This window comes from Ooceraea biroi, chromosome 14 (assembly GCF_003672135.1).
Source record: "Ooceraea biroi isolate clonal line C1 chromosome 14, Obir_v5.4, whole genome shotgun sequence".
NCBI lineage: Eukaryota > Metazoa > Arthropoda > Insecta > Hymenoptera > Formicidae > Ooceraea > Ooceraea biroi.
In genome coordinates, this window is record NC_039519.1 from 2193049 (window position 1) to 2216846 (window position 23798).

Consider the following 23798-nt stretch of genomic DNA (forward strand, 5'->3'; position numbering starts at 1 on the left):
ACGACATATATAAATAGACCAAGCATTCTCTCTACAGCAGACCCTCACCGGAAGTTGGCAGCAAGACTGAAGGACAGAGCTACTTTGCGTCTACTGCTTCTCACTCTACATCGTACATCGAAGTGAGAGAGCAGTAGACGCAAAGTAGCTCTGTCCTTCAGTCTCGCTGCCAACTTCCGCTTTCACGTTTTTGAGGGAATGCTTGGTCTATTTATATATTGGGTCATTAAGTATGAAACTTTACAAATAGAACATAAACTTTTGCATTTTTTGGCACATGGACATGATTTATTTTCAATCGAAGTATGCGCCCATGTTATCTACACACTTCTGCCATTTTAGTGGTAGTTGGTCTATGCCTCTACTATAGAAGCCAGGAGTACGGGAATCGATGAAGTCGCGGAAGGCTGTTTCGACTGCCTGTTGAGAATTGAAGAATTTTCCCACCAACAAGTTGTCCAAATTCCGGAAGAAGTGATAGTCGGTAGGTGATACATCTGGTGAATATGGTGGATGACGGAGAGTTTCCAATTCCAACTCCTGTAGCTTTGCCACGGTCAGTCGTGCAGTGTGCGGTCGAGCATTATCATGCAACAGGATTGGCATTGACCGATTGACCAATTTCGGTTGTTTAATAGCAAGTTGCATCATTTCGTCCAGTTGCTTGCAATATACTTCAGCCGTTATCGATGTACGAGGTTTCATAAAGTTGTAGTAGATAACACCTGACCTGGACCACCAAACAGTCACCATAAGCTTCTTCTGTGTAATGTTGGGTTTCGCGTGATGTCTCGGTGGTTCATCAGCGTTCAACCACTGATGTGAGCGTTTACGATTGTCGTAGAGTATCCACTTTTCATCGCAGGTCACAATTCGATTAAAAAAAGATTCATTTTTGTGACGGGAAAGCAAAGAAAGTGAAGCCTCTAGACGTTGCACCTGCTGCGCATCGGTCAATTCGTGCGGGACCCATTTGTCCAACTTCTTCATCTTACCAATTGCAGCTAAATGAACCAATATGGTGGGTATGGAAACATTGAATATCGATGCCAATTCACGTGTATTTTGAGATGGATCGGACTCTACTACGGCTCTCAAGTGATCATTATCCACCTTCGTCTTTGGTCTTCCACGTGGCTCATTAGCGAGGCTGAAATCTCCATCTCTGAAGTTTCTGAACCAATTGCCCACCGTTGCTTTAGTAGTTGAACCTTCACCAAATACAGCGTTGATATTACGAGCTGTCTCCGACACTGTGGTTCCACGGCGAAACTCATCATATTCATAAATCACACGAATTTTGGACTTTTCCATAGTTCTATAAAAAAGAATCCACCAATAAAACTAATGAAGATATTTGAACAAATAAATATGACATTTGAAGAGCGAACATACATCTATCACACTAACCTAACCTGATACTGACGTCTGGCGCCAAATTTGTGATAACAAATGTTAAAGATGGCGCTTTTACATTTGTAAAGTTTCATACTTAATGACCCAATATGTCGTTGGTACAAACTTGTATGGAAGATAGTGACAGATTCAACATGGCAGCGGCTACGTTTATACAATTTACTCTGACCAATCAGCAAAATATTGCAATCACGTGATTATTGGCGCATCTCTGTTATACTCATTGAACTATAACCTAACTGGAATGAGCGCCAAGCCGCCATTGCCGTTTAGTGAGAAAGGACAGTAATACCTATTCTCGTGTCGTCTTTGTCTAAACGGCAATGGCGGCTACAGGTTGGGAAAGGACAGCTATACCCTGCTTTCACCCTCTCTTTCTAAACGGGTCACGTGACCCGAGAACAATAGCAGTGCTCATTCCAGTTAGGATATAGTTCAATGGTTATACTATAGGATCTCTAGGTTAAGGGGATGCTGGAGCTGCTAGTGAACTATTTTTTCACTATAGAGATGGTAATTGCAGTTTTGAAAATTCTCTTTATTGCTTGTGCAGAATAAAAAATCCTTTTCCACAAATGAAGTATAGATAGAAAGAAAGTCCGCTCTACAGGGGGTTTATTACGTATTTCTTCACGGAGTGAAAATGTGAAAAATGAGCAAATTTACTAAAATATTTATAATTTAATTGGTCAACACCTAGTAAATGTGCTCACTTTTCGCATTTTCACTCCGTGAAGAGATACGTAATAGACCCCCAGGACTTTATATTCAAAATGGAAAAAAAGTTAAAAACTTGCATTTGTCTTTCTAACTTTTTTCCATTTTGAATATAAAGTCCTGGGGGTCTATTACGTATCTCTTCACGGAGTGAAAATGCGAAAAGTGAGCACATTTACTAGGTGTTGACCAATTAAATTATAAATATTCTAGTAAATTTGCTCATTTTTCACATTTTCACTCCGTGAAGAAATACGTAATAAACCCCCTGTAGAGCGGACTTTCTTTCTATCTATACTTCATTTGTGGAAAAGGATTTTTTATTCTGCACAAGCAATAAAGAGAATTTTCGAAACTGCAATTACCATCGCTATAGTGAAAAAATAGTTCACTAGCAACTCCAGCTTCCCCTTAAGTACAAACTTTTGAACGTGACTGTACGACAAAGACGGGCTGACCCCAAATTTCCTCTCTCTGTCGGCTCGCTTTAGGCAGCCCAGTTCCCATTCCAGTATATATACATTTCAGTGCATTCATCCATTCCTCCAAGCGTTGTTTATTACTCCATGGAAATCTTAAAATAATTGTATTCATTAACATTTCGGTAAATATGATTTCAGATACATTGCTTTATTATATAATACACATAAATGAAATATGAAGAGTTGAATAATCTAAGAAAATATTTACGTGTGGAATGTGAGGTTAGTATTAGGAATCCAAAAGTTTCGACAATTTTTCACGCAACACACTTTCACCATGTTTAGTTCATATTATAAAACCTATATAATAAAACATTAAACACTAAAACACTTAAAATTAGTATTTTTTTCGAAGGGTTTACACCAAGATATTGCATACCGCTGTCAACTAGTATAAACTTTTGCCACCGCTTGTACTACCAGCGTTCTGCGCAGGCACAACGACGAAGAGAGTGAGAGAGCCTGACCCCAAACTCTTCTGTCTCTGGCTCGTTTTCCGCTCATGGGCTTGCTATGCCAGTTCCATAGACATAATAAGAATAGACCGAGCGTGAAGCGCAAAACGTGAAGCACAGCTAGAAAAGGACGGAAAGTAGGTGGAGGATCCTTTCTCTCTTTGTTCGCGTCTTCCCCACTCTCCGCTCTTACCACCACTCTTCTTTCCTTAGAGAGAGAGAGAGCAATCCTTCGCCTGCTTTCTCTCTTTTTCTACCTGTGATTTACTGCCAAGTTGAGAACACGCTCGGTCTATTCTTACTATGTCTATGGCCAGTTCCCATTCCAGTATATATATATTTCAGTGGATGAATGTCGTACCAAGCAAGAGTCGTATTGGAAAATATTCATTTATTTGCAGTGCACATTTTAATGACTGATTTTGCACCTTCCGAAAAGAATCGGATATTAAAAAAGAATGCTGTGCCACGTCACTTTGAAGGCAACGAAGTATCCAAAGTGAGTGACTTAATTTTAATTTAATTAACTTTATTTTGATTATTTTTGTGAATAGTATCACTCTTTTCTATATATACGACTATATCAATTAGTTTTTAATGAATTCTAGATTACGCCAATCTGTGCAGAGGATAATTTAAAGACAAGTGAGCACCTTGCGTTAAAAAAAAAACCTACCATCTACATCTTCTACTTCTCAAGTGAAAGTAAAATATATTTTTGCTATTTTTTTGGGTGTACTTGAAAATTATATACATTGCTTATTAAAGTAATGTTAAGTAATGTTAAGTTTTAAGTTTTAAAATGATTTACATTTAATCTATCAACGATGCGCTAAAACGTGATATTAATATTATTTCATAACTGTTATTTATTTGTATACATTTATATCATGTTAAACATTAATGTAATACTCTTTATATGGTACTTCGAAAAGTTTTGTTTCTTAAGTGTTAAGTGTTAAAACCTTAATATTGTATAAGACTAATTTTTGCGCAATTTTGTTTCTTTATAATAAATTATGAAGTTTTATGTTTTTTTTGTACCTGGAAAAATGGATAAAAATGGATTTTTGGTATTTATCTTACATTTTTTTTTCCTTAATCTATGGACCGCACTAGATTATTGTTTCTTAAAATACATGTTACTGAATTTTTAATAAAATATCTTTTTCGCAGACATTTCAATGACCGGAGTTCGTCAAAATAGAAAGGATAATGACGACTTGGATGATTTTACGAAATCCCAGAATTAGTTTATTAATGATCAAGTAATAAACTAATTAATTAGGTACTTGTATAATTTCATATGACAACAATTTTGAAAAACATTGTAAAAGCGATTTAATGATTTCATTCTTTGCAATATAAATGCTTCTAAACATTATTGAAACTGATATTTTGACACCTCCGGTTATTTCTCCATAAGTTTTTAGGTTAAGTACACATTTTTGAACATGACTGTACGACAAAGACAGGCTGACCCCAAATCTCCTCTCTCTGTCGGCTCGCTTTAGGCAGCCCAGTTCCCATTCCAGTATATATATATTTCAGTGGAGTATAGGACCGCGCGGTCTATATATTATACGTCTATGTATAGTATAGACCAGAGTCCTGCAAAACAGTCCGACCCGCGCAAGGACTCAAAGTCCGGAGACGCATGAGCCCGCGAGGGCCAACCTGCGCAGCCCGCTCGAAAAAATATTATCTTGCTACGTTCAGTGTTCTGCATGGGTCGCTTCAAGTCCGGCCCGCGAAGCCCGCGCTTAGAAAGCGTTTACCCGCGTAGACCAATTCGCGCGACCCACTGAAATGATCGGCTAAGCCCGCGCAGCCCGCTGAATTTAACATATATATTAATGTACCGAAGTTTCTGCAGTACTAGCGGGAAGAAACATAATTTTTTAATTCAATATTAATTAAATTACTAATAAAATATATTAATCAAATATAAATCAAATATATTAGTAATATTATTCGTATTATTACTTTCTTAATATTTTATTACATTGATAAATGAAAAATTGCAACGAATATCTCATTTGTATTTAATTGAACAAAAATAATTATAATTGAATATAATTTTTTATTTATACCTATGTCAACATAACATTTTTTACTTAATTCTAAGTAACAAAAATTAGTAAATAATGAAATAATAATTTTGATACTTGCTTAGAAAGAATAATTACAAGGGCCATGGCCGGATAAGCATACTAAAAGTGCCCCCAGCGAGTTTTGGAACGACACTTGGACTGTTATTTTGTCATTATAACAAAAACATTTTCTTAAAATTTCAGTCCTTTAATTGTATTATTTCTCGAGTTATTGAAAAAAATGCGATTTTCAGTTTTTATTTTTTTCTTCCATAGATATTATAGATGGACTTCTGTCGATTTTTTTTAAAAAGACTTATTAATATAAGACATAAAAAAACTTTTTTTCATAGTTCCCGATTTAAAACTCCATTTACAAAAAAATAATAAAATTAAAAGTAACTTTTCCGAAATGTTCTCTTCGAGGTACAATCGCTAAACTTTCACAGAAAACTCTTCTCTTTTATGAAATTGTTCTCAAATTTTTTCAATTTTTTCAAGTTTGTGCAACATCATGAAAAAAAATAAAAATCAATTTTTTCCTTTTATTTTTGCAGTAAAATAGAAAATTATTTATTTCTCTCAATACAAATATAGTTATAATTATACAAACAAGATTCTAGAAAGAATTTTTATACAAAAATCATAATTTTTATCGAATGTGATCAACAAATTAATTTTTGATCAGTCTTCATCACTATCTTCAGTAATTACTACGGTGCTACTCTGTATCGTAAACAGATGGCTCAAAATTTCAGCTGGTCTTATTATTTTTGCTAAATATCTCGCATAAGATAAGTAATATACAGCTAGGGTGTATTACTAAAGGTGTTACAAGCTTATATTTTAAAAACTATTGGGTTGTTCGGAAAGTTATTTCATTTTTTCAAGGAAAAATGAAAGGCGGTTTTTTCATATTTAGAATAAATTTTATTCAGTGATGTATTGGCCATTTTGTTCCACTACCTTTCGCCATCTTTCTGGCAACTTTAAGATTCCACGCTCATAGAAGTCCTTCTCCTTATTGACAAAAAATTGAAGCAAGTGATTTTTGACGCCTTCATTTGAATCGAAGTTTACATTGTTCAAAGAATTTTGTAGAGACTGGAACAAATGGTAATCGGATGGTGCCAGATCAGGAGAGTATGGTGAGTGTGGTAGCACATCCCATCCAGGCTGTAAAAGCTTCTGGCGAGTGACCAAACTTGTGTGTGGTCTGGCATTGTCGTGATGGAATACGACACCTTTCCTATTCGTCAATTCCGGTCGCTTCTGCTTGATGGCAGCATCCAATTCATCCAGCTGACGACAATACATTTTCGAATCAATCGTCTGGTTGCTTGGTAGTAGCTCGAAAAATACGATTCCCTTCCAATCCCACCATACAGAAAGCATGATCTTCTTTTGATGAATATCTGCCTTGGATGTCGATTGAGCAGGTTCATCTTGCCTGGACCATGATCGTTTTCGCTTAACATTGTTGTAAACAATCCATTTTTCATCTCCAGTTATGATTCGCTTAAAAAATGGTTCATTTTCTTCACATTTCAACAATGAATCGCAGATGGTAATGCGTCAATCAAGTCAATTTCCTTTAAATTGTGTGGAACCCAAATGTCGAGCTTTGAAACGAATCCAAGGCGTTTCAAATGATCGTAAACAGTCGAATTCGATAAATTTAACTTTTCAGCAATTTCGCGTGTTGTTATGCGACGGTTTGCATCCACCAGAGCCTTTATTTTCTCGTCATCAGTTTTAATTGGCCGACCTGAACGTGGTGCATTTTTTAAATCGAAATTTCCAGTACGAAATTTCGAAAACCAATTCTGACACTGACGTTCACTCAATACATCTTCTCCGTACACGGCACACAATTTTTTTCTCGCTTGCACTGCATTTTTACCCTTTCGGTAGTAAAAAAGCAAAATATTACGAAAATGCTCACTTTGATTTTCCATGTTTGATGTGATGCCAAAAAAAATTACTTGACAGATCGCAACACAATAAGATACTAAATAACGTCTGAAATGTCAGTTGTCAAAATATAAAACGAATTTGCCGCTTAGAGTAAGGTTAAGTATCGAGGAACGCGACTAACGACATCTCTTTGTGAAAAACGAAATTACTTTCCGAACAACCCAATAGATGAAGTATGAAATTTTTGTTTTCCAGCAAATATTTGGTATCGAAAATAACATCATATGATGAAGTTAGTCTTTTCCTAGGTGGAGTGGTTAAAGTCACATCAAGGACATTTTGATTTTTTAACTGTCGACATATATTTTTTATTGTGTACGATTGTAGCCCGTCTCCTGACGAGTAGATTGACCACAAATAGTCATAATAACAAAACAAATAGAAATAACAAAACAAAGTAATAAATCCTTAAAGCAAATGTTCGAAATTAGCGCCATTCAAAAACTATATGTCGATAGTTATAAAATCTTATGCATTCCAGCTTCAAGTGCAGCAGGTGAAAGAAATTTCAGTGTTGCTGGATTCACTTTGAATCATAGACGGAGTCAGTTAAATCCAAACTTAGTGGATATACTTCTATTTTTGAAAAGCAATTTAAAAATTTGATTATTTAAATTTGTAATTATTCTTTCTACGCAAGTATCAAAGTTATTATTTCATTATTTACTAATTTTTGTTACTTAGAATTAAGTAAAAAATGTTATGTTGACATAGGTATAATTAAAAAATTATATTCACTTATAATTATTTTTGTTCAATTAAATACAAATGAGATATTCGTTGCAATTTTTCATTTATCAATGTAATAAAATGTTAAGAAAGTAATAATACGAATACTATTACTAATATATTTGATTTATATATGATTAATATATTTTATTAGTAATTTAATTAATATTGAATTAAAAAATTATGTTTCTTCCTGCTAGTACTGCAGAAACTTCGGTACATTAATATATATGTTAAATTCAGCGGGCTGCGCGGACTTAGCCGATCGTTTCAGTGGGTCGCGCGAATTGGTCTACGCGGGTAAACGCTTACTAAGCGCGGGCTTCGCGGGCTCCGAGACATGAGGGCTTATGCGGGCCGGACTTGAAGAGACCCATGCAGGTCTCTAGTATAGATATCTGTGAATAAAAATAACTTAATGCCAGACAAGTCATTTTGACCCTCGTGGTAAATTTAGTGTTAATCATCCTCAATAAATACAATACTTTGTTAACTAAATACTCAATTAATATTCGAATCTCCAACTCTCGTATTCCTTTTCCGATAACTTTCGATCCTTCTCGAATCGTAAAATACACACAACTTGAATTCCCGGGGTAAATTGCTTGAGTGCACTGACCTAGAGATCTTATAACAGAGATCGGACAACGTGCCGTCATGGGGTAAAACCGGATATGATGGTTTTGTTGAGCCTTTTGTATCTATTTGATTTGAAACAAAAAAGTATTGGACTTACTTTTGAGCTTACATTAACTAATAAGTTACATTAAAGTATTGATAATGTGAAGTGAAATACATATCGTATTCTACGTTTAAACGTTGTTTTGACTTGTTTTGAAAGACAGTTATGGTTAGTCGGCTAATATGTCTTTGTTAGATATATATATTTTTCTCTCACATTTTCGGTTATACTCCACGCGCGCGAGCCAATCAGGAATCGTTCACCTGGTGTCCGATCTCTGTTATAGGATCTCTACACTGACCCCCCCCCCCATCTGACGGAATGAATGAGTTTTTTTAATAAATCTTTTTATTGGTTGCGCAGAATGAAAAATCCTTTTGCATGATGAAAGAAATCCTTTTGCACGATATCAAGGACCTAATCTTGTGCTCTGTTTCACTCTTGGCCATGATTTCACATCCGCGTATATTCACAAAATTTTCAGAACAATGAATCTTTTTTACTACGCTTCTAAATTCAATTCTAAAAGCACCCTCGTATTCGTTTATCGTGTTCCTAGTGTGGAAGACAGTCATTTCGTACATACTAAGTGCCAAAATGTTATTATTGTACATTCGGCGATAAGCCCATAAGCTACCTGTATTTTTTTATTTTTTTCTCGTTTCGACCATAAAGTCTTGTTTTCCACACCTCATTTATTGTGTGTACTTTCATCCTGCAAAGGGATTTTTTATCCTGTGAATTCAATAAAAAGATCCATTTCTTGAAAAATCAGTAATTTCGTCTGTATTACCGACGTAGTAAATGACATTTTTTAATGAAATCTTTTTATTAATTGCGCAGAATGAAAAATCCTCTTGCACGATGAAAGAAATCCGTTTGCACGATATCAAGGAACTAATCTTGTGCTCTGTTTTATCCTTTACCCCGATTTTTCACTGCATTTTTCACAATTCATATGCACGAAATTTTCCTGCATGCTAATCTTTTTTACTAGGCTTTTAAACTCATTTCTAAAAGTTTCATAATATTCCTTGATCCTGTTCTGAATGTAAGCTGGTCTTACTTTAGGCGTACAAACTGCAGAACAAAAATATTAAGCAAATATGTTTTGAGGTTATGTCACAAACCGATAATAAAACTGTAATTTTCTAACTTTTCCTCGTTTTTAAGATAAAATCGACCAGCTTACAGTTCATTACTGTGTGTACTTTAATAGTGGAGAAGGAATTATTATTCTGTGCAACTAATAAAAAGATTAGTGTGCAGGAAAATCACCGATTGCGCCGGTAATACAGACGACTCCAGGATCGCCTTAAGTTAGGGCTACTGCACGACCCATTGATCCGATTCATTGACGGACACTGTATGTCTTACCAATCTCAAGTCCTTTATTGTTTGCTGTTCTTCCTTTTTAACCAATCTCACATATGGTATTCTTTTAATACTCCTACCGTTGATAAAAAGGGGTATGCCACTATCACATCTATCTTATTACCATCTAATGTGACTGCTACAATAATCAATTAACATATTCCTATACAGCACGAAAACGTTTCAGAAATATTTCAGAAGTATTTCATCTGACAGATGAAAACATCTCATAAACATTGCAAAATGTTTCTGCAACAGTTCTGAGACTCCGGAATAGCAAAATGTCCGCGACACTTGCATTCAAAACCTTATAGAAAGGTTGCTGAAAGGTATAGATCAATCTGCAACCTTTCTGAAATATTTCCGAAAGATTACTGAAATAGCTGAAATCTTTTTGATATATTATTAAAGGTTAATTAAAATAATTTTGAAACTTTCCTATGATATTGCACACAAATTATAAAGCTCTTATTCCCATACAACACAGAAGCTTGCACCAACATTGCAGCAACGTTGCAACGTTGCAAATTGCAATGCAACAGTACAAAGACATTGCAGAGATATATATCCGCAAAATACCAGCACACTTGTAGCAACATGACATTAATATTTCGGAAACATTGCACAATCAAAATTTGTAATTAATTACTATTAATTATAATTCAATTTATTAAAACATTGGAGTCTTCCTATCCTAACAAGATTCGTCCAAATCTATTCAACCAATGATGTGTGATGACCAGAATCTGAGCTCGGTAATATGCGCATGAGGTGTTTGTCTCTTTCGACTATCTAAAGAACATGGTGGTTGTACGACGCGAGCATCATTCTAAAAGAAAGTAGTTACGTAAAAGAAAAAGGTAAGTACTTTTTTATAATATTATGTCTCATTATAGCACTTGTGTGCTGTTAATCTTGTATCTATTAATTATAATAGAGAATCACTCTATTTGCCTATCTCACGGTTTATATCACTATAACCTCAAAATTATGGAAATTCATTAGAAAACTGCATATTAATAGTTGTAATATTTTTAATAACTTTTTCTGTCATAGAAGCTGTTCGTGAAATATACAATCATACCACTGATGCAGAAATTGCTGAATACATTTCCAAGTGGCTTGCTCAAGCTCCGGTTAGGATTGAGAGATTAAAGTATGTCATTTTACATATAATTCTATACATACTTGCAGTATGTATATTTTTATGGAATTTTATGCTAATATATGAATTTTAATTCCTATTTTATTTTTACAGGCAACATACAAACAAAAACGAAGAAGATTCAATTATTTAATTAAAGGAAAAATATTTGAACATAATTAAAGGAAAAATAATATCTCAAGAAGAGGATTTTTAAGTTTTTTTTTTTATAAAGAACAGTTACTTTTTTATAACAAAAATAGAGAAAATGTTTATTTCATTTTTTATTACTATTGTTATATTACATATAATTGTCTATTTATGTTAATAAATAAAAATATTGAAGTTATATAAATAAAAATATTTAAAGTATATAATAATGAATAATTATAATTATTGCAAATTCATTACATTGCAATATTATTATGACGTTTCGTTGCAATGTTCCGAAAAGCGGACATTTTCACATTCCTGCAATCCCATAGCAATGCTGCAGAAACATTTCGCAGTGAATTTGCAATGTTGCTACGTTGCGGTGGAAGATTCCTGCAATATATATGCAATCTTTGCGTGCTGTATGGGTTAAAATAAATTGAAAATACTTCAGAAATTATATTTAAATTTATTATATGAGTATTCAGAAGATTGCAAATACTAAAAAGTTATAATAAAAATTATATATAAAATGTATTTATTATTTTTATTGTACGTTTTTATTTAATATTTGCAATCTAATTAATATAATATATATGATTTCTGAAATATGTTTAATGAAAAAAATACATAATATATATAAGATGTATATAGCGATATGCATATATATCTACTATATAAGATATATAGATATACATATACATAGCTAAACCAAGTTTCCCTGTAAAAAGTGTGAAGTTGGTACATTGACAAAGAGCCATTCTTATATTATTTATTTTCCTTTTTCTTCCTCCAAATAGTAGATTAAAAGGAAAGAATAATATAGATATATAATTCTCTTTTCCACCAACACTTATATTTGAAAGAAAAAAAAGGATAAGAAAGATAATGCATTTTTTTGTCAACTGGTTAGCTTCACTTAAGATCGAGTACTTGGTCTAGGTATATACACTACTCACAAAAATTAGAGGAATACCAAACTTTTCTTAAAAAATAGGCAAACTTCAAGCAGCTGTAACTTTGTTAAAAATGAATGAAATTTAAATTTAAAAAAAGGATTTTAAAGCTTGAAACTTCTACTTTCGAACGGTTGCCATGAGTTTAAATTTCTGTGACGTTTGGTAATTTTTGCATACGAAAAACTGCGAACTGGACAAAATAAGAAATTTTCTTTTCACTTTGAAGGTCTGTCACGTATCAAAAAACATTCTGCGAACATTCTCGACTTTTTATTGTAAAAGATTGAAGTTTTCCCTACAAAACGCTTTTTTTTTATTTTTCTACGAGTTTTTGTTACTGAGTTATCGCCGATTAAATAAAAATTGGCATTGTTTACTTTGATTGCTCATAACTCCGGTAAAAATCATCGCACAGCAATTTAAAAAACAGATTCTTAAAGCTGAAACTTTGCTCTATTGAACGGTATACTTGCCCAAATTTTTTCGAAAACATGTAACCATGCTGAAAATGGATGAATATAACGTAAAAACGAATAATTTTTCACTTTGTTATTTTGACCTTAAAAACAATCGTACAGAATGACAAAAAAAATTTGTTCTTCACATTTTTTTATACTTTTCAATACCATGAATTTGACAAAAATTTGCCGAATAGCTATGATTTTTTCATGGTGGCCACTGTGGTTTTATGGTACAAAACTAAGAAATTGCTAAATTTCAGTAAGATAAAATGGAAAATAATGTTAATTAATGTTAAAAAATTGATTTCTAGCGCACTACATTAATCTTTATTAAGTCAGCAATAACAAAGTACACACTTTTCTACTAAAAGTTGAAAAAATTTGTGAACCGCCGGCGTTAGTTTTATCCAAAGCGTACCACGTGGAGGTCGCACGGTCGGACTTACGCTTCGTTTTGTGTGTGTGTGTGTGTGTGTGTGTGCGCGCGCGCACGTGTATGTGAGCGCTCACGGATTGCACGCAAATAGTGGAACGTCTTGCCGCTAGGCGGCGACAAGACGTAAGACGTTTCTCGTAAGCGAAAGAGTACAGCTACATTACTTAAGATTGCGCATTCGTACTCACATGTGCTTATGCTTACATACGCATACGTATACTGAGCTGTTCGGAGTTATTCTATTGGCGAGTTTTGATACCGTCTGATATATCACTAGTTAAGGTTTTTACTTATTCCTTTACTTATTTTTACATTTCTTCTTTTCTTTTATCTATTCTGTTTTCTCCTACTTCCGTTTTCTGCTCGTTGTTCTTTTACGATGCCTATGCGTCATTTATCTGAGACAGAATGTGCTCGTATTGTGACTCTCCTACAGGAGAATCACAGTCAACGGTACGTTGCCAACCAGTTTGGAGTAAGTCCGTCCGTCATTAATCGGATTTATTCCCGGTTTCGAGAGACTGGCTTATACCACAAACGGCCGGGTCAGGGCCGTTCTCGTGAAACAAGCGCTTGGGAAGATCGAATGATCGTCCGGCAAGTTACACAGAATCGCTTTGTATGCGCACGTAGAATTGCCGGCGATATTAATTATGGTCGACAGCATCCGATCTCGGCTTCAACGATAAGAAATCGTTTGAGAGAAGCGGGATTGCACGCTCGTCGACCAGTGCAAGTTCCATACCTTACCCATCGTCATCGTCGCCTACGATTACATTATGCTCATTCTTTAATCAGTAGGCGACCTAGGCAATGGAATTCTGTACTGTTTAAGGATGAGTCTAGATTTTGCCTTTTTGGCAATGACAGACGAGCCCGAGTTTAGCGACGTCAAAGAGAACGCTATTCCGAAAACTGCAACAGACCGGTTCGAGCTTTTCATGGTGGTTCTGTAATGGTATGGGCAGGAATATCTCGATTTTCACGAACACCTCTTGTAATTATCCCTCCACCAGGATTAACTTCTAGACGATATGTTCATGAAATACTAGAGCCATATGTTCTACCAATTAGAAATCGAATTGGTCAACGGTTTCGCCTAGTGCATGACAACGCACGGCCGCACACTGCTCGTTACACCCAACAGTTTCTGAGAAATCATCAAATCGATACATTATTGCATCCGCCAATGAGTCCCGATTTGAATCCAATCGAGCATGTTTGGGATATGTTAGAGCGCCAAGTACGCGAAAACTATCCTAATATCGTCGATTTGGCTTCGCTTGTCACAGTTCTTTGCCGAACTTGGCAGCGAATCCCTCAAAGAGCAATACGTCGTTGCATCAATATGCGAAATCGATTGCGAGCAGTCATTTTGAATAGAGGCGAAAATACACGTTATTAAATTCTTTTTAGCGTTGATCACTCCATCTTGCATTAATCACTGATACACTCCACATAATACATAAGCACACACACGCACGCACGCACACACACACACACACACACACACACAAAACGAAGCGTAAGTCCGACCGTGCGACCTCCACGTGGTACGCTTTGGATAAAACTAACGCCGGCGGTTCACAAATTTTTTCAACTTTTAGTAGAAAAGTGTGTACTTTGTTATTGCTGACTTAATAAAGATTAATGTAGTGCGCTAGAAATCAATTTTTTAACATTAATTAACATTATTTTCCATTTTATCTTACTGAAATTTAGCAATTTCTTAGTTTTGTACCATAAAACCACAGTGGCCACCATGAAAAAATCATAGCTATTCGGCAAATTTTTGTCAAATTCATGGTATTGAAAAGTATAAAAAAATGTGAAGAACAAATTTTTTTTGTCATTCTGTACGATTGTTTTTAAGGTCAAAATAACAAAGTGAAAAATTATTCGTTTTTACGTTATATTCATCCATTTTCAGCATGGTTACATGTTTTCGAAAAAATTTGGGCAAGTATACCGTTCAATAGAGCAAAGTTTCAGCTTTAAGAATCTGTTTTTTAAATTGCTGTGCGATGATTTTTACCGGAGTTATGAGCAATCAAAGTAAACAATGCCAATTTTTATTTAATCGGCGATAACTCAGTAACAAAAACTCGTAGAAAAATAAAAAAAAAGCGTTTTGTAGGGAAAACTTCAATCTTTTACAATAAAAAGTCGAGAATGTTCGCAGAATGTTTTTTAATACGTGACAGACCTTCAAAGTGAAAAGAAAATTTCTTATTTTGTCCAGTTCGCAGTTTTTCGTATGCAAAAATTACCAAACGTCACAGAAATTTAAACTCATGGCAACCGTTCGAAAGTAGAAGTTTCAAGCTTTAAAATCCTTTTTTTAAATTTAAATTTCATTCATTTTTAACAAAGTTACAGCTGCTTGAAGTTTGCCTATTTTTTAAGAAAAGTTTGGTATTCCTCTAATTTTTGTGAGTAGTGTATATATAATTTTACTTTTTACAATATTCACATTTTTTCAAATTTATTGCATGTGGTAGGTTTTAGAAACATTTCTGTTGCAACATTTCATATGACATATTGCGGAATCCTTTCAGAAATGTTGCATATGAAATGTGAAATCTTGAAATGATTTTAAAACCTTCTTGAAAGCTTTCTGTATTAATCGGTGCTGTATGGGTTTATGTTATAAAAATGTCGGAATATCATTCATGATTGAGGGGAAGCCTGGAGTCGTCTGTATTACCGACGGAATAAATGAGTTTTTTTTATAGTTTAATAATTTTTTCATTCGTTGCGCAGAATGAAAAATCCTTTTGCATGATATCAAGGTTTGCACGATCCTAATCTTGTGCCCGTTTTATTCTTCGACACAACTTGGATGTGCACAAAATTGTAAATTTTAGTAATCTTTTATACTACATTTCAAAACTCCTTCTAAAACCCTCCTCATTTTCTGTCTTCAACCCACAGTACTCCAATTTTGCACGTACATACAAAGTCCAACACTTTCATATTAAGCAAATTATCGCATGATAAGATTAACTGTAATTTTTGAAATTTTTTCCGTTTTTCACATAAAGTCCAGTACTACAGGTTGTATTACTGTGTGTACTTTAATTATGGAAAAGGATTTCTTCTTCTGTACAATCAAAAAGAAGATTGGTGTAATGGCACCAATCTTCTTTTACTTCTTTTACCACGACTTGAAATGTCAAGTCGTGGTAATACAGATGACTCCTCTTAAAGCTTCTCAGCTTCCTCTTAAATTGCACATTGCAAACGAAAGTATTTTTACTACTGTAAGGATCGATGGAATAATTGATCAAAATACCCCCAGCTACTGATATTCGGGCCTCACCGTCAATAGGCCGAAGGAGATAAATAGGCCAAGCACGAAATACAAAGCGAGTTATTTGTCGAGCAGCGTGAGAGGCAAATATCATCCGGAGAGATTCAAGTCGGAATCGAAGTCGAGATCGCAAGCTATTGTTAATCCGTGTTCTTTATTTTTTTATTTTTGTATCGTAAATACATTAGTTAATTTGCTCGTTATCCACAAGTGTCATTCTACCCTCTGAGGATCCATCCTGACAGTCAATATTACATTACGAACAACTAGAAATGAAGTATCACCATTTCGTGGTAATACTTTATTATAAAAACATAAAAAAGGAAAAGAATCTTGAAAGTGGTAAGCGAAAACATGTGTAAACTCTACCTATTTTCAGGATCTTCAATTTCATATATTCAATTTCACACATTTTCTCCGAGTGTGTTTTCTATTTTCTTCGGTTAATACGTTCTGATATTCACTGCAAATACAGAACATACATATAGTTGCATATACCATAGAATTTTATTATACATTTATAGTTAATATCAAAACGCAGCCTTCATCTGCGGATATAAAAGTATAATCTTCAGATTACGAAGCGTATTTTCATGCTGTTAGCATCAGTCTATCTTTGTTCTATATTGAATGAGTAATAAAGATAGCCTGATGCTGATAGCGTGCTCCTCGAACGCAGCCTTAGCATCACCTGTTATTTCTGCCATCAGTATCACTGTTCCTAGTATATGCTATGTATGCACACGTAATATACATACATTTTCCATCTGGCTTAACAGAAAAAAAGGAAATGGGGAAAAAACAGATAAGAGAAAAGTTGTCAGCGAACGCAGCATTAACTGTCGTCATTGCGAAAACAAAATTTCATAATTGTTTGAAAGATATAACTGATAGATAAGTAAATGGAATGTATATTATTGACTAATAACAGCTACAAAATAGAAGAAATTAAATTTAATATCGCATGTATATGGCTCGTTCGCGAGTTCAATGCCAAATAATAAGAATTTGACGCAAATATCTATCGATTATCATATATGATAGAATCAATTAGATTATATCGCATGTGCATATGTATAAGAGAATAAGAAAAATTTGATAATAGTCAGGCACAGACAAATCGCTGAAATCAGCCTGACACGATAAACTTCTTGTCTCTTTATTACGCAATAACCTGCTTGGTACGTATAGGAAAAGAAACAGTAAACCGGCGATCCCTCTCGATCGGAGCGACAGCAGCAAAGTGGTCCGCTCCACCATTCCAGTGTTAACTTGGTCAGCAGATTGCTAGCATCAGTGAACATATTCTTCGATTCTTCATCTTCCCCAGCAGCTAAAAGGAGATAGACAACAAATATGAACACGTCTGTATTGAGATCGTTCTTTCGCAAAGTACGTAAGCATCACTACTTTCTTTTTATTACTTTATCAAATCCTTGTAATTTTTATAAATCATTTCGCGGCTGTGCTTTTTTCAACGTCAACGAGTTATAACAATTTTCGCAATTTTTTGAATTGCTGAATTAAAAAAAAAAGGATTTCTAGCAACAATTAGCAAATCATAATCATGAAAAGCTTGTTCTTACATACAACGCTGTACTTGTAAAATTTACAGACATTATCGTGCACGATTAACAATTCACTATCCGTATGTAGATAATATTAAGTACAACAGATTAAATCTTTTGTTTTTTTTCTTTTTATAAAAACGAATAGTAACAGAATATTTTCCTCCATATATATATATAATAGTTTGTATTAAATATATCTCTCGTGATATTCATAATACCGTTATTAGTATCTAAACACATTATCTCTAAATACGTTAGAGATATTTCGACAGAGATAAATGAATAATTACATGCTCATATGAGAAAAAACATTTTAAAAAATTCTTCAATTATTTCGATATTTTAATCTACTTCGGAAAAAAAATAACGAAAGAAAAGGTATGCGTGTGTGTGTATATGTATATATTGCTGTTATATAACACATATGGAATTCAATCGTCTTTACTACCTTATTAAACCTATTCAACGTGTAATTGGCCAGCTTTTGCTTGCTCAAGGTTAAATAACTGCTATAATGATGATTGGCAGACCAGATGGCAGAGCAATTTGTTGCATGCACAAACATATTCGTTGTAAATTTATTTTCCATATTACACACATCTCTTCTTTATATTATAGATACCACAAAAAGTGATACAAACACGCAAAATACACTTATGTGCATCAAAATTTCATCATTGTCCAAGTCCTTTGACGCAATTTTCGGACGATGAACTCATGATGAAAGAAACAGGTAACTGTACATTTTCTATTCTAATAGAAACTTCGAATCTTGTCCAAACTTTCTGTTACAACTTTATGAAATGTAAAATGATGAGTTGATCGGTCCAGAAATCGATCTATTTCACTAAATATAATGTATAATGTCTTCTAACTTTCTTCCATATGCTCTAGTCGCTAAATTGGCCAAGGAAGAAATTGCTCCACTCGTACGGAAAATGGAAAAAGAGGGCAAGATAGATGATGGTGTTCTAAAGACGTTATTTGAAAATGGTGTAAGTAATGTATCTTCTTCAACGTATTACTTCAAATATTTTAATCTTGTGCTCTCACACACAAATATAATTCTATATCGTTGAATTTTAATACAAAATGAACTTGAAAGTTTACTATTTAGTGACCTCAATACTACAAATAATCGGAATGTTAGAAATAAATCTTTTTATGCTCCAAATATTTCGATTCTGATAAATAAAGATTACGTCGAGTTTTCCCAATAAGAATATAGACGTACTTATCTTGTTGTGATTACGAGCTATTATTGCATAAATACGATTATTTCAACATCATGAACGTTTCAAAAACATACATACATACGTATACACATATGTTTGATATATCTATTAATTGCATAAAAATATCATTTAACTCAACAAATTGAAAGAGAAAGAAGAAAAAAATAAGTAGATGAATTTTCTTTTCGCGCAATTTCCAAATCAGACAGATTTCTTCATGATATATAGATATCTTCTCAAATGCATACAGGACAGGAAGTATCTGAAAATGAACGATAATGTGAGGGGATGGAACGGATTGAGTTAAATACAAAAGTCCTGTACCGTTTTGTAATCTTGCCAAAATCTCGAGATGCATACAATCTAATACGTAATTTAGTAGATATCAATGTAAATAGCTCTCTTGTCCGGTATAGCCAGATTGTAAGACGACGAAATCTAAAACGTGCGCTTGAGTAAATTAAGCACGCTCAATGCTTAATGCTAAATTTCGTGCATATCTTGTAAAAAAAGGAATACCATTATGTTTACAAAAAAAGAAGTATATAAGTCTGTGAAAGTACAGCGTACCTATGCTACAGTCATTACAACGTTCCACTGACAAAAATTTACAAAAAGAAAAAATTCCAATCTCCAATTCTCTTTTGCGCAAATGTCAATATTTATAGCATACAAGTCTAGGAACACGGAATAAAATTTTTATTTATAAATTCGTAACATCTCTATTAGCATTATTATGAGCAGGGTAGGCACATTATTTTAAGGTAGGAAATTTTATTAATTTTAGTTGATGGGTCTCGAAATCCCAACAAATTATGGCGGCACGGGTGGCAATTTTATGAGCACGATTTTAACTGTCGAAGAAGTGGCAAAAGTTGACGGAGCCGTAGCTGCTCTTGTTGACATCCATAACACTCTGGTCAACTCATTGATCATTAAAGTAGCGTCTGAAGAACAAAAACAAAAATACTTACCTAAATTGGCACAAAATTACGTAAGTTACTATGTGTCTTTACGTCACAACGTAATGTTAGCACAGCACAAATCTTCAAGAATAAGTTTAAGCATACTTGTTCTTTCAGGCTGGTAGTTTTTGCTTAACGGAACCTGGTTCAGGATCAGATGCTTTTTCTCTCAAGACCGTAGCAAAAAAGGACGGTACGGATTACGTGATTAATGGCACAAAAATGTGGATATCAAATTCAGACATCGCGGGAGTCTTTTTGGTTTTTGCCAACGCGAACCCTTCCGCAGTGAGTATGCAAATCCTCGTGAATTAAACGTGATATAAATGACATGAAAAAGTATAGTATACATATTACAGGAAAGGTAAGAAACTGGAGAATGTAGAGAGACGGTTAATGTAAATATTTTTTGTTTTTTTTTCTAATAAAATAGAGCTATCGCGGCATTACGACTTTCTTCGTGGACCGCGATATGCCTGGTTTGACGGTAGCTAAACCTGAAGACAAGCTAGGTATCAAGGCGTCTGGAACTTGTATGATCCATTTCGACAACGTCAGAGTATGCATCATAAGACAATAAACAAATAAGACAAATACATAAAATACATAATAGTAATAACCTGTTAGAATACAATATGAATGATATTTTAATACTCTTTGATTTTTAGGTACCCGAAAGCAACATTTTGGGTGAGTTTGGGCATGGATATAAATATGCCGCTGGATTTTTGAACGAGGGTAGAGTCGGCATAGGAGCTCAAATGATTGGTATAGCACAGGGGTCTTTAGATGCGACTATACCATACACGTTGGAGAGAAAGCAATTTGGAAAAGATATTTTCTCGTTCCAAGTGAGGATTCATTGAATCAACGATTACTGAACAAGTACCTATAAAATCCGTTAGTTAATTGCGGAAATTATGAGATATTTCGTCTCTTCTTTTCAGTCGATGCAACATCAAATAGCTCAGGTAGTGACCGAGTTGGAAGCCGCCAGGTTGCTCGTTTACAACGCAGCTAGATTAGTCGATGCTAAACAAGACGTTATGAAAGAAGCAGCTATGGCTAAACTAATTGCTTCTGGTAATTCATAATTCACTAATCCCGATATTTTCATCAAACTCGAGGGTTACGAAAGAATAATACATGTTACGTGTCCACAGAAACTGCTTTACGTGTCACTGCCAAATGCATCGATTTTATGGGTGGCGTTGGATTTACAACGGATTTCCCTCAAGAGAAATATTTTAGGGACTGCAAAATCGGTACTATTTACGAAGGCACGAGCAATATGCAGTTATCAACAATTGCGAAATGTATACGCAAGCAATATTCCTAAACAACGACCAGTACAGAGTTTTTTTTTTCTCAAATTGTGACGTATGTTTCATTTAAAGATTGCATCATACAATGAAGTCATTTTCAATATGAAGAGCATGCATCGTCCTCGTTTTACGAATAATTTTTGTACTTTTATATTATAGCTTTCAATTGTCATAAAGTGATTACGCAAGAAGCGTACAATATTATAACGCGATCTGCAAATGTAAGATTTATAATATCGCACTTGATTTCAATGCATCTCAATGTACATCCGCGCAAGCGTATTTCATCGAAATAAAACTTATAAACGAAATTTAAGGAAATACATTTATTTGACAACGGTATATACATTCGGTATATACAATTCCGTATTTGAAAGCAGAGGCGACTTATAAAGCTACAGTGCACAAAACAAATTGGTATTTGGCATTATCAATATAATTTTCTCTTCTGGTATCGCCATTTATTTATTTTGGATCATGAGGCAGTTTAAAACCTACAAGGTCCGCTGTCTCTTTTATACTACGCTCACCTCTACCAGCATATTGTTTATGAATTTCTTTACACGTTTGCTGAGATCTCAAGTAACAGAGATACATTTCCGCCAGGTTCCTCAACTCTTCTCTCGCTTTGCACAAAACTTGAGACGTTTCCTTGTGAGCATGCGCTTGTTCCATGACGTACCGCAACATTGCGTTTTCCTTCATACTCCTAGTCCGCGCAATTCGGCGGAGTTGATGCACAAGAGAACGAATAATTTTAATATTATTGTTCATTGTATCGTGAATTTTCGCTGAAAACGAAAAAGAATTGAGTCACGTCTGGCATCATAAATCGTAAGATACGTAAGAGAATTATAGTAACTCGAAAGAAAATTACAGTGCGTCAAGAACGCGTTACTCGTTACCGTGCAGCTGCAACAAATTCGACCTCATCCGTGAGATATCGCGGTTCCTCTCTAAAGTTCCAAAAATCTGACGGTGCTTTCAGTAAATCTTCTTTAGTAAAGATATGTACGTTAAGATCGTTGAAAACTTCTTCGTATACGAAAGAATTTTCCAATTGTATTTCTGTAACATAAGGTTGAATGCGCAGTATGTAACCCGCTGTATTTGCTATGTCTCTGTGCAAGCAACTATCGACGATTTTCGAGAAACTGTTAGTGAGTAGAATACAATTGCTTAATCCACTTCCCCAGTTTGCATAGAGAAAGTTATTAGTCAATTGTCTCGAGCAGTGCGGCATATAAACGAGAGTCGTTTTGTCTCGTTGCGTCTTGACAATACGCTTGCCTTCCTCGTTCGTCTCTACGATCTCTAGATGCAAAGTACGTAGGATTTGCGTCTCCTTTGAGCAAAATGCTGGATCGTACACGTATACACGGGCGTCGTATCGTTCTTTCAGGTATAACAGAAGCGCCAATTGATACTTTGACGATCTGTACTGAGAGAACCGTCCTAACCCATAGCAGATTATCTCGCAAATACCGTCACAGTTTAAAACGGTTAGAGATTCCGTGAGTCGATTAAGAAGAAACTTCGTAAACGACGTGTCTCTGACTTCGATTAGTGTTTTGTTTAATGTGCTGAAAATCGTCGTAAAATTTATTGCGGTTACTATTAAGTTAACTTGGATTGCATCACCGAGGCTGCGTTCGCGCAGCGTATTTTCGCGCTGCCAGTCTATCTTTGTTCTATATTGATTGAGTAATAAAGATAGCCCGACGCTGATAGCGCTAATAGCGTGCTCCTCGAACGCAACCCAATAATCTTGGACAATCGTCGCACCACGTGCGATAATCTTCACGGCTTACCAAACAAGTCCCGGATCGATTTCACAATCCTGCGTAGATGTGCCTTGAGTAGTCGTGCTTTTCTTCAAATTTCTTCTTCTATCATGTTTTCTGCGACGACTGACAAGTACAAAATTATTCGACATGACCCAACATTTATATACACCTACGGCCGTGTTCCAAAATTCACTGCCAGCGCTGAAAGCTATACGTGACATAAACTATAAAGTTTCAGTACTGGCAGTGAATTTTGGAACACAGCCATATGTCATGCCTTAGGTAGATTCACACAAATTTGCATAAGCGCATAAACAGATGCATAAGGAATTTGATTGGTCCATTTTTTTATGCACATGCTTATGCGTGCTTATAGATCAATCAAATTCCTTATGCATCTGTTTATGCGCTTATGCAAATCTGTCTGAATAGGCCTTTATGGCTGGAATGCTTCCAAGCATTTGTAGCGCTGAGCGGACCGCAGCCTCGAAAAATATTGTAAATGTGCAAATCGAACATTGGTA

At 34.7% G+C, this 23798-nt stretch overlaps 3 protein-coding genes across 6 annotated transcripts; 2 read left to right on the forward strand and 1 right to left on the reverse strand.

Moving 5' to 3' along the window:
- Positions 1-3255: 3255 nt before the first annotated feature.
- Positions 3256-4454, forward strand: LOC105280006. Of its 3 annotated transcripts, none has more exons than XM_011340168.3 (3): positions 3256-3569; positions 3679-3775; positions 4247-4454. In XM_011340168.3, the coding sequence occupies exons 1-3, from the start codon at positions 3423-3425 to the stop codon at positions 4321-4323; spliced, it is 321 nt and encodes a 106-aa protein (XP_011338470.2). In that variant the 5' UTR covers positions 3256-3422; the 3' UTR covers positions 4324-4454. The 3 variants fall into 3 exon arrangements, 2 of the variants coding, with proteins under 2 accessions (XP_011338470.2, XP_011338471.1); XM_011340169.3 differs by having other exon boundaries at positions 3679-3715; XR_002193306.2 differs by lacking the exon at positions 4247-4454 and having other exon boundaries at positions 3662-4137.
- Positions 4455-17747: 13293 nt separating this feature from the next.
- On the forward strand, positions 17748-21798 carry LOC105286634 (short/branched chain specific acyl-CoA dehydrogenase, mitochondrial). Its single transcript, XM_011351716.2, has 10 exons — positions 17748-17783; positions 18581-18695; positions 18857-18957; positions 19985-20191; positions 20280-20450; positions 20596-20721; positions 20831-21013; positions 21110-21245; positions 21326-21542; positions 21647-21798. Exons 1-9 carry the CDS (start codon positions 17748-17750, stop codon positions 21499-21501), a joined length of 1251 nt encoding a protein of 416 aa, XP_011350018.1. The 3' UTR covers positions 21502-21542; positions 21647-21798.
- Positions 21799-22181: 383 nt separating this feature from the next.
- Positions 22182-23470, reverse strand: LOC105286633 (SRR1-like protein). 2 transcript variants are annotated; one of them, XM_011351712.3, is made up of 3 exons: positions 23299-23470; positions 22393-23070; positions 22182-22278 (listed from the first exon to the last, which is right to left on the reverse strand). In XM_011351712.3, the coding sequence occupies exons 1-3, from the start codon at positions 23421-23423 to the stop codon at positions 22251-22253; spliced, it is 831 nt and encodes a 276-aa protein (XP_011350014.1). In that variant the 5' UTR covers positions 23424-23470; the 3' UTR covers positions 22182-22250. The 2 variants fall into 2 exon arrangements, with proteins under 2 accessions (XP_011350014.1, XP_011350015.1); XM_011351713.3 differs by having other exon boundaries at positions 22365-23070.
- Between the last annotated feature and the right edge of the window lie 328 nt (positions 23471-23798).

Excerpts from the sequence above, each read along its gene's own strand:
- LOC105280006 (XM_011340168.3), top strand. The coding sequence starts at position 3,423 with ATGTCGTACCAAGCAAGAGTCGTATTGGAAAATATTCATTTATTTGCA. Across the intron at positions 3,570-3,678 it reads AAGGCAACGAAGTATCCAAA|ATTACGCCAATCTGTGCAGA; the intron begins GTGAGTGACTTA and ends AATGAATTCTAG. Across the intron at positions 3,776-4,246 it reads CTTCTACTTCTCAAGTGAAA|ACATTTCAATGACCGGAGTT; the intron begins GTAAAATATATT and ends TCTTTTTCGCAG.
- LOC105286634 (XM_011351716.2), top strand. The coding sequence starts at position 17,748 with ATGAACACGTCTGTATTGAGATCGTTCTTTCGCAAA. Across the intron at positions 18,696-18,856 it reads ACTCATGATGAAAGAAACAG|TCGCTAAATTGGCCAAGGAA; the intron begins GTAACTGTACAT and ends CATATGCTCTAG. Across the intron at positions 21,014-21,109 it reads AAGATATTTTCTCGTTCCAA|TCGATGCAACATCAAATAGC; the intron begins GTGAGGATTCAT and ends TCTTCTTTTCAG.
- LOC105286633 (XM_011351712.3), bottom strand. The coding sequence starts at position 23,423 with ATGTCGAATAATTTTGTACTTGTCAGTCGTCGCAGAAAACATGATAGA. Across the intron at positions 23,071-23,298 it reads ATCGATCCGGGACTTGTTTG|CACATTAAACAAAACACTAA; the intron begins GTAAGCCGTGAA and ends GACGATTTTCAG. Across the intron at positions 22,279-22,392 it reads GAATTTGTTGCAGCTGCACG|CGAAAATTCACGATACAATG; the intron begins GTAACGAGTAAC and ends TTTCGTTTTCAG.